The following is a 9,474-nucleotide window of genomic DNA, read 5'->3' on the forward strand; positions in this document are numbered from 1 at the left end:
GGACTTTTAACTCCCAGAGTTCCTGGCTCAAGAATTCTGGGAGTTGAAGTCCACAGATCGTAAAGGGTGTGTGTGTTGGTTTTTATAGCCTCGTCCCCGAGTGGTCTAAGCTTCCTTCTCCCACGCGGTGGCAGGCTCGCTCTATCGCGTGTAGGAATTGGGCCAGCCTCCGACCCGGAGTCCAAAACTAGGCCAAAGGACAAGAAAAGCGAAGACGCCCTGCCTGGGGAAAGGAAAGCGGCAGGGGGCACTCGCGAGACTCGGCCCGTGGGAGGCTTCGGAGGAGGGTTTTAAAGCGGGGGGGGGGTTCGTCCTACGCCCGTCTCGGAGCCGGAGGTATGCGGAGGGACGGAGGAGGAGGAGGGAGGGAGGGCTGGCCGGAAGCCCCTCTCTGGGGGGAAAATGCAGCCTCGGTGGTCAGCCCAGGGAGGCGGCGGCGGCCCCTTGCCTCCAAAGAGCTGATCGCCTCCTTCCTTGTTGTCGCGTTAGCGCCCGGCCTAGAGCAGCGTTTCCCAACCTTAGGAACTTGAAGATGCGTGGACTTCAACTCCCAGAATTCCCCAGCCAGCTATGCTGGCTGGGGAATTCTGGGAGTTGAAGTCCACGCATCTTCAAGTTCCTAAGGTTGGGAAACGCTGGCCTAGAGTGACACGGAAGCGCGGGTGGGGTGTCCCCGCTGGCTCGGCGCTTACGGGACGATCTCGAGGGCTGGGAATTAAGCCGCTTTTTCGCCCGCTTTTTTTTTCTTCTCTTGCCAAAAATTAAGCATGGGTTTTGTAGTCTTGACTTGAAGCTTTCAGCGTGCCTGGAAAGCGAGGGGGATGGGGAGTCCACGGCACGCGTTCAAGTCAAAATTGACGGACTGTTGCGCGCCCGGAGTCTGCGTCGTAGGTGGGCGGCTCTCTAAAATTGTGGATTTCTGTCTGTGTGACTGTGATTTATACGTATGTATCTATCTACACATGCCTTTGTAAGCAGAGACACAAATGTATAAGCAATGAGTTGGGGTGGCTCTCTTAAATTTGTTTTAAATGTATGTATATGCATACGTATTCATATACACATACATAAAAACGCAGGTATAAAACATGAGTTGGGTGGCTGTATATGGTGCTGGAGAAGATTGTGAGTCCCTTGGACTGCAAGACGATCAAACCGGTCAGTCCTAGAGGAGATCAACCCTGACTGCTCTTTAGAAGGCCAGATCCTGAAGCTAAAACTCAAATACTTTGGCCACCTAATGAGAAGGAAGGACTCACTGGAGAAGAGCCTAATGCTGGGAAAGATTGAGGGCAATAGAAGAAGGGGATGACAGAGAATGAGGTGGCTGGATGGAGTCACTGAAGCATTAGGCGTGAGCTTAAATGGACTCCAGAAGATGGTAGGAAGGCCTGGAGGAACATTGTCTATAGGGTCGCGATGGGTCGGACACGACTTCGCAACTAACAACAAATATTTTTTATATATATGCATGTGTAGGTGAGTGTTAACACCCTTTGTTAACTTTATGTTTGGTTAACTCTTGTCACGTGGGCATGCATTGCATTGTGTACAATTGATCTTTCTGCTTCCTGTTGGTAGATCATTGCTGATCTCTGGAAGCCACATTCCTGATCTTTGGGGATGTCATCAATAAGTCTTGCCTGTGTATAAGGGTTTGGGTGCTCCATAGAAACAATCCAACTGCATTTCTAAGAATAGGATCCAGCCCTCATGAAAGTGGCTATCAAGTTCACATCAAGAATATTCACCAAAGATAAAACCATACAGTAGAAGAAGCAATCAGTACAAGTGTATGTTGGTCTCATGACAGATAGGGTATTTGGGTTTAACTTGTAATTAGTAAATCAAGAATCAATCATGGCTTATTGACTAAACAATAATTGACTGAGTTTGCACAGCACATTAAGGGTGCCCAAAGCTATTGTGCTTAGCCATGCAATAAATGCTGTGGAAAATAAATAGGGCAGCCATCAGGTGTCAATCAAAACCTAATCTCCTGGCTTGTTACAGGGTCTCCTGTTCACCACATCTTAACATTGAAGGTGTTGCCACTTCTAGTTGTTAGCACTGAGAATCAGTGTTCCTTGGACCTCTGTAAGGAGATTGCCAACCCCATTTCTGAAGAGCATTCATTGATTTTGCCATAGGTAGCAAAATACAGAGGGACGTACTATGGCTACTCTCATTATATAACAGTGGAAGACTCCCAGCATCCCTTATATTCCAGGCTTGGAATCAGATATGCTAAAATCAAAGTGAAAAGAAAGTCAACGAACAGATGGCAAAGGGAAAAGGGCTATTTATCTTGAGGAAGGGATGCCATGTCTATTTAAATAGCAGTACCCTTGCATTGAAGGGACGCGGTGGCTCAGTGGTTTAGGACGCTGAGCTTGTCGATCGGAAGGTCGGCAGTTTGGCGGGTCGAATCCCGAGTGCCGCATAGCAGAGTGAGCGCCTGTTACTCATCCTAGCTTCTGCCAACCTAGCAGTTCGAAAGCACGTAAAAATGCAAGTAAAAAAATAGGGACCACTACGGTGGGAAGGTAACAGCGTTCCGTGCGCCTTTGGTGTCTAGTCATGCCGGCCACATGACCATGGAGACGTCCTCGGACAAGCGCTGGCTCTTCGGCTTTGAAACGGAGATGAGCACCGGCCCCTAGAGTTAGAAACGACTAGCACGCATGTGCGGGGGAACCTTTACCTTTACCCTTGCATTATTCCTTAATTATAATGTACTACAATTACATGTAAATTTAACTTTATTTATAAAATTTATATGCCCATCTCACTACTGAAGCGACTCTGGGTGGCTTACACAATGGTACGTAGAAACCCAAAATATCCAATTTTATGTGTATTGCCTTGGTCCAAGAGAAGAACTAAGTCATCAGAAAGAACCTAGGAAATTATTTTTCCCTACTGGGAAAAAGAGCAGTTTGATCCCAAATAGTTATCCAGATACTGGATTCAATCCTACTAACACCACCTTTGTGACATAACCACATGCAATTTGGAATAAATCCTGAGGATTAAGTCCAAAAGGGCAAAAGAAGTCTATGGACCTTTTTGAGCATCAAATAATAATATTGCCTGGACCTAGGCTGAATGCACTCCCAAATGCTGCAGGAATATACAGTGCCCTTCGGGCACAAAGCAGGCACGGCACAGGCAGCGTGCAATCTCATAAGACACACACACCTCTAAATAAAGGACGCTTGTTATTTATGAACATTAACTATATACGTAGCTCAAGACAATTCCTCTTCACTCAGTGTGGCCCAGTGGTTGGACATGCCTGATATGAAGGAATGCTTGGAGGGCCGGTGGTATGAGACCTTCACATGTTTAGTCAGAGCTAAACATGTTTAAACATGTTTAGTCAGAGCTGGCATTAAGCCAGGAAAGGATTATCCCATCTTTCATTGCAAAACTGGGCACGAGAGTAAGGCTATCTATTTACAGTCCTCTAATCCTTACACAAACCAGTGAGTTAATTAATACCTCCCACAGCTCTGGTCGGTTTTCTCAGAAGATCTGGTTTCACTTTTACTGCTGGGTGATTATTAGGTCTTCCTAAAATCTTTCTCTGGTTTTCCGCCTGTTGAGTTTGATTCCTGGTAACTACATTGCTGCATTCACTTTGTTTTGTTGGTAACTTTGTGAATTCCCATCACCTTCTTCCTACTTTTTTTTTTTAAAAAAAATCCAATCTAGCCTTGGGAAATACTAAATGTATTTAATTCTGACCTTTCTGAGATAGCCATGGTTAATTACAGGTTGCTTCTTGCTGTGACAACATCATCCTCTCCTCCGTCCTCTTAAATATAGTTTTACCATGTTCATTTTGCTATTCTATTTTGTTCTTCAGACTTTTCACCATGAGTGTGGATTGGATTGGCTTTGGTTATGGGTTGGTCGTGGCTCTTGGCGGTATCATAGGATATATTCGCAAAGGTAATAGCAGACTTGTACGATGGAGAAAGTTATGTAATTGTTTTCTGCTGGTTCTTCTGTATTTTCTCAAATACTTTTGTTAAGTTCCGTGCTGTTTTGCAATATGTTACAGCTCATAAGATAAGAGGAATGTGTGTAAAAAAGATCAAGATATTAAGACAGATCAAACTAAATCTATATACTACTAAACCTCTTGTGTCTGTTTGATACTTTGTAACCTTCAATTGAGTGAAATGATGCATCGTAGAGCAAGGGTCTTCAAACTCGGCCCTTTTATGACATGGACTTCAACTCCCAGAATTCCTCAGCCAGGCACGCTGGCTGAGGAATTCCGGCAGTTGAAGTTCATGAGTCATAAAAGGGCCGAGTTTGAAGACCTCTGTCATAGAGCAACAATTTTTGAATCAATGTATCTCAAATGGACTAATTTATGGAATATGTTACAAAACGGGAATCCATGTGTGCCATGGGATTGAAACTTGCCAGAGTTGTGGCTGCTTCATTGGCACCATGCGTTCGAACTACATTTCCCAATAATACGTAGGCTGTATGACACAAGGGAGAATGGGCTCCCTCACTCTCTTTCCCGCCTCTCTCTGACTGGTAGCAAGGCCCAACATGGGAGCAGCCATTGGCTGCTTTGGAATCAACTGAAAGTTGAACTCTCTTAATGGTGGTAACCAGTAAGGGGAGAAACAGGGACTGGCAAAGTAGGGCTGGCTTGGGGGGATACTGGTCATGCCCCCAAGCCATCTTCTTTCCAGGAAGGAGGAGGCATTTGGGGAATAAAATATTGTTTCAGACATCTGTTTCTGGAATGTTAAAGGCCAGCTGGGAAGAATTAGATTCCTTTTTCTCTTTTTGTCTCTGCAAAACAGAAAAATGTATTTGACACCAATTTCTAAAACTTTCCCCATCCCAAACCATAACATTCATCATATTTTAATATGTTCTTGGTACAACTGTGTTATTTTTCCACTGAAAACTAATAGTACCTAATTCTTTCCTCTCACTGACAAAGTGGCTTTATCAGCAGAATTGGAATAAATTTGGAAAGAAACAGAAAGACATGGTGGGAGAAACATGTGTCATGCAGTATTTGATTACAGAAATGCCATGTGCATGTTAGATTGGCTGAATGGTGCATATTTGCTCTACCTCTGCTGACCACCTAATTCCCACAGCACAGTCTCAGATCTAAAGATATTTACCCATGTAGTAGGGCTATATTACTACTATCCTTCTCATCTTTCATTTTACCTTCTACTATTGGTATCTTATGATTATATTACTTTGTTATTTGTATGTATTCTGAGAGCTTCTGCGCTGGAGACAAATTCATTGTGGGTCCAATTACATTTGCCAATCAAGAATATTCTATTCTATTCTTGTGTAAATCTGAAAATATCCTGCTTGAATCTCCGTGGAGCAGATATCAAAGGATGGTAGAACTTTGGAAAAGAATGGGGGTACAGACTCCTGATCAGATACTGTTCTGAAGAACATTAAGAAATAAATTACTAGTTAATGATTCCCTAACTGCATTTGTACAATACTTTTTGGGATCATTTCTCTCCTGTAGTAGGATAGTTACTGTACATAGAGTGGTTGCTACAATTGCAACGTAACCACCCCAAAGTTAATAATGGGTTCAGAAGAAATCCTGAAACCTGAATACATCATTTCAGCCAATGTCAATATTGGTGTAGATTAGTCACTCCTGTTGAAGCACCAGTGTGAGCAAAGGACTATCAAGTCACTCTATCGTAACAGAAGAATGCAGAAAAGAAAGTGATTGGGATAACAAGGGCTAGAAGCTTCCGAATGAACTTATCCCCTGTTCAGCTTCTGACTGCACACTTTTAAATTTCATCCTTGGACTTTTTTTCTTCAGTAAATTGGAGTATTGTTCAAAATAGCTGCTAATGCTGCACTGGCAACAATTGGCGTAGCCAGAGATCTCCAGAGGCCCCCCCTCCCCACTGTGTATTTGTATGTGTATATATGTGTATATAATGTTATTCTTGGATTCTAGCATTCACGTATAAGAAATGAAACTCTGTCAAATTTAGTCACTTGGCATCATTTATTGTCCCTTTTTGCTCTTATTATCTGTTGAAATATGTCAAATAATTAAATACATTTTTTGGGTTCCAAACATCAAAGACATGTCTTTCAAAAACAGAAGCACATATTCTTAAAGAGTACAATAAGACTTTTTTATTTATATATTTTTATTACAGGAAGTAAAATCTCATTGGTTGCTGGCCTTTTCTTTGGCTTGCTGGCTTGTTATGGAGCATACTGGGTAACACATGATCCCAAAGATGTAAAGATATCATTATGTGAGTATCCTACTTCTTGAAAAGAAAAGCTGCTTTTCTTTAGCATTTCATTATATATTGGAGTTTTCAGAATGATCGGAAACTGAAAACTAGTTGCTGTCATATGCATTATTTGTAAGAACAGAACATGCAAGGCAAAAACTTAATGTTGTCTATAAATTACATCGGTATTGCATTTAGTGTGGGAGGCCCTGATGCAACCTTGAGGCTTGAGGGCACTCCCTCTGCCTTGCTAACTTGTTAGTCTTCCTATTTGATTTGATTTTTTGAACTTTGATTTCCATTTTTAACTTGTACGTTTTAACTGTGTCCTTAATTCCGGTGTTAACTGTGCTTTTAGTCATATGTTTATACCTGAGTCACTTGATTGAGATGGGAAGTTATGGAAATTGAATAAATAAATTAAATAGTTTTTATTTCAGTGTTGTAAACCGCCCAGACTCCCTCCCTCAGGTGAGATGAGCAGTGTAGAAATGAAAACAAATAAATTTAGTTTTGAAGTGTAAGATTGAGGTGGGAGGGTTGATTCATGTTCTTTAAGGATGAAGAAATAATAATTGGTGAGCCATCCTTACTTGTGCAAGCCTGCATGTATTGGAACTTTGAGGATTTCTCCATCACATGCATGGAGCAAGCTTCGTAAAACCTGGAATTAAATGCTTTATCGTTCTCATCAAGCCTTGTTATTGGCTAGGCTAGCTGGGATGATGGAATTTATAAATCCACATTTCTGAAGGCTCCCAGGCTGGAAACTAGGTTGTGCACTTTATGGATTCACCTTAGACACACTGGGTTGCCATTTAATTGAAGTCTGAATATGCACGTGACTTGGCCAAAATATGTCTGAATCACACAACATGGTGTTGTAATTTTATCAAAATGCATTCTTTGAAAGGTACGCGAGCTATTTCTTGTTTCATTAGTGAAATTTTATGAGATATAGTTAGTTGCCAAATAGGTTGTATATTTAGGAAAATAATTATGGAAAAAGAGATCACTGTTGCTGAGATGGAAAGATAGAGGTTCAGAATAGGCACAAAGACACAGTTTGTCTTGACCTCAGTATAATGATTTCTAATTATAAGATGGTAATGATGTAGAAAAAAACTTTTTTTTAATATTATGACATTTAAGTGATTTTTGTTTTGTTTCAAGAGCTGTCTACTTAATTTGGAATAATTTTAATTTTTTGCCATACATTATTATGAGAATTTAGTTGAACCACAGTATAACATTTGCTAAAATAAACATCCTGTATTTTTGCCTGCAGTCACAGCTTTTACCCTTACCACTGTAATGGGAGTGAGATTTAAAAGGACCAAGAAACTAATGCCAGCTGGAATCATAGCAGGTCTCAGGTAAACTGTTTCTGCTTGAAGATGCAATCCAAAGCAGATGCAATCCAAAGTGGGTCATACTTGTGATTACAGTTGTGTACAATTGCACAGTGTATGATTTTAAATGCCGTAAAAGAGTTCCTGGATGTAAATGGGACTGATTAACATAGAATCAGTTTATATATGATCGGACACTTGTTGTCATCCAGCCCTAATGATGCTATTTCTGAATTTACATTCTAGAGTATTCTATGATTCTGCAGTCACACTGAAATAGGGATTTTGTGTGTGTGTGTGTGTGTGTGTGTGTGTGTGTGTGTGTGTGTGTGTGGAGAGAGAGAGAGAGAAGGGAGTTGAGGATTTACTTTCAGGTATTCAAAATCAAAGACTTCAAATGCCAGTCATTTCCAGGCAGGTTCAATGCAACCTTATAATATAGTGGTTGAGGCCCATCGTATGTGAACTGCAGCAAGTGGAGTAGCCTGTTTTATGGCATATCTTCAGTGGACATGTACAACGTCCAACCTTTTTTGAGGATGAAATTTTACACAGGTCCTTGGCCCTGTTGAAGCTCTCCATTCAGATCTCTCTCTCTGTCTGTCTCTCTCTCTGTCTCTCTCTGTCTCTCTCTCTCTCCATACAACTCTCAATAGAAAAATATAAAATTGTTCATGTCTTAATTGATCACTCATTTCTTAATTTTCTTCTTTTTTTAATACAGCCTGGTGATGGTTGTGAGGCTTGCTTTCCGGCTCATATGAGGAAAGAGGCACTTCCAAATGTCCACGGAATCATTGAATTATGGATGTCCCTTCTAAAAGATCAGCCATTTTGTTGTGATTATGATGACATAAAGGCAAGGTTACTCCTCATGGACTCAGAAATCCATTCATTCCTTATGTATGTGGGGTTGCATTCTTTAATGTTTTAAGTAACATTTTTTTTATTTATGTCTTTTTGAGACCAATGACTAACTTGGCCTTTTAATTATTATTTTAATTTGTGGGATAAACTTTCAGTGTATGCTTTATTCTCCCTGGAATGAATAAAAGCCACAGGACTTTTAAAACTCAGGTTTGTCATATATGGTGGCATCTAATAAAGTCATACCCAGTCCTGGATGATGATAATTTCATAGTTTAAGATTTGGAATAATACAAATTTATGTATATGGATTATATTGGGTTTCTATCTTTGCAAGCCACCCAGAGTCACTGAGAGTGAGTTGGGTGACCATATAGATTTTCATAAATAAAATAAATAAACTAAATAAATAAATAAATATTATATTTCAGTTCCATTAAAATATTAATAAATGTATTAATTTCTTACAATGCTAAAAAATTAGCTCCAAAACAGGTCTTGCTTCTATCTTGAAATGCATACAAATACCATATTAAAAATAACATTTTTAATATTTTGGATATAAACTCTCTTGTAAGTTGTTGACTTTCAGTATTTCTTAAAGTGATTTGCATGGGTAGCTTTGGGTGGTGGCCAAACGGGGCATAGAGGGAGGGCAGGAGAAGTGAGAGGGGGTCGGTTTCTGGCATGCCTCTTTTGTATATTAATATCAATAGCACTAAGGCTTACATACCACTCCATAGTGCTTTAGAGCGGTTTAGAGTCAGCATATTGACCCCCAACAATCTGGGTCCTCATTTTACATACCTCAGAAAGATGGAAGGCTGAGTCCACCTTGAGCCAGGATTGAACTCTGGGCTGTGGGCAGAGTTTGCCTGCAATACTGCATTCTAACCGCTGTGCCATCATGGCTCTTAATATATGTGGCACACTAGAAGTTGGCTCTTTCCTATCTTCTCCACCACAGCTGC

At 40.8% G+C, this 9,474-nt stretch overlaps 1 protein-coding gene across 2 annotated transcripts; it reads left to right on the forward strand.

The window, feature by feature from the left end:
- The first annotated feature begins 277 nt into the window (after positions 1-277).
- Positions 278-9,072, forward strand: TMEM14A (transmembrane protein 14A). 2 transcript variants are annotated; one of them, XM_083353349.1, is made up of 5 exons: positions 278-336; positions 3,872-3,957; positions 6,201-6,302; positions 7,573-7,660; positions 8,361-9,072. In XM_083353349.1, exons 2-5 carry the CDS (start codon positions 3,882-3,884, stop codon positions 8,398-8,400), a joined length of 306 nt encoding a protein of 101 aa, XP_083209475.1. In that variant the 5' UTR covers positions 278-336; positions 3,872-3,881; the 3' UTR covers positions 8,401-9,072. The 2 variants fall into 2 exon arrangements, with proteins under 2 accessions (XP_083209475.1, XP_083209476.1); XM_083353350.1 differs by lacking the exon at positions 278-336 and adding an exon at positions 767-891.
- The last annotated feature ends 402 nt before the right edge of the window (positions 9,073-9,474 follow it).

The sequence above is a fragment of the Vipera ursinii genome, assembly GCF_947247035.1.
Source record: "Vipera ursinii genome assembly, chromosome: 1".
In the NCBI taxonomy this organism is placed as follows: Eukaryota; Metazoa; Chordata; class Lepidosauria; order Squamata; family Viperidae; genus Vipera; species Vipera ursinii.

Coding starts and splice junctions, on each gene's coding strand:
- TMEM14A (XM_083353349.1), top strand. CDS start 3,882: ATGAGTGTGGATTGGATTGGCTTTGGTTATGGGTTGGTCGTGGCTCTT. Junction 3,958..6,200: donor CATAGGATATATTCGCAAAG/GTAATAGCAGAC, acceptor TTTTTATTACAG/GAAGTAAAATCTCATTGGTT. Junction 6,303..7,572: donor AGATGTAAAGATATCATTAT/GTGAGTATCCTA, acceptor TTTTGCCTGCAG/TCACAGCTTTTACCCTTACC.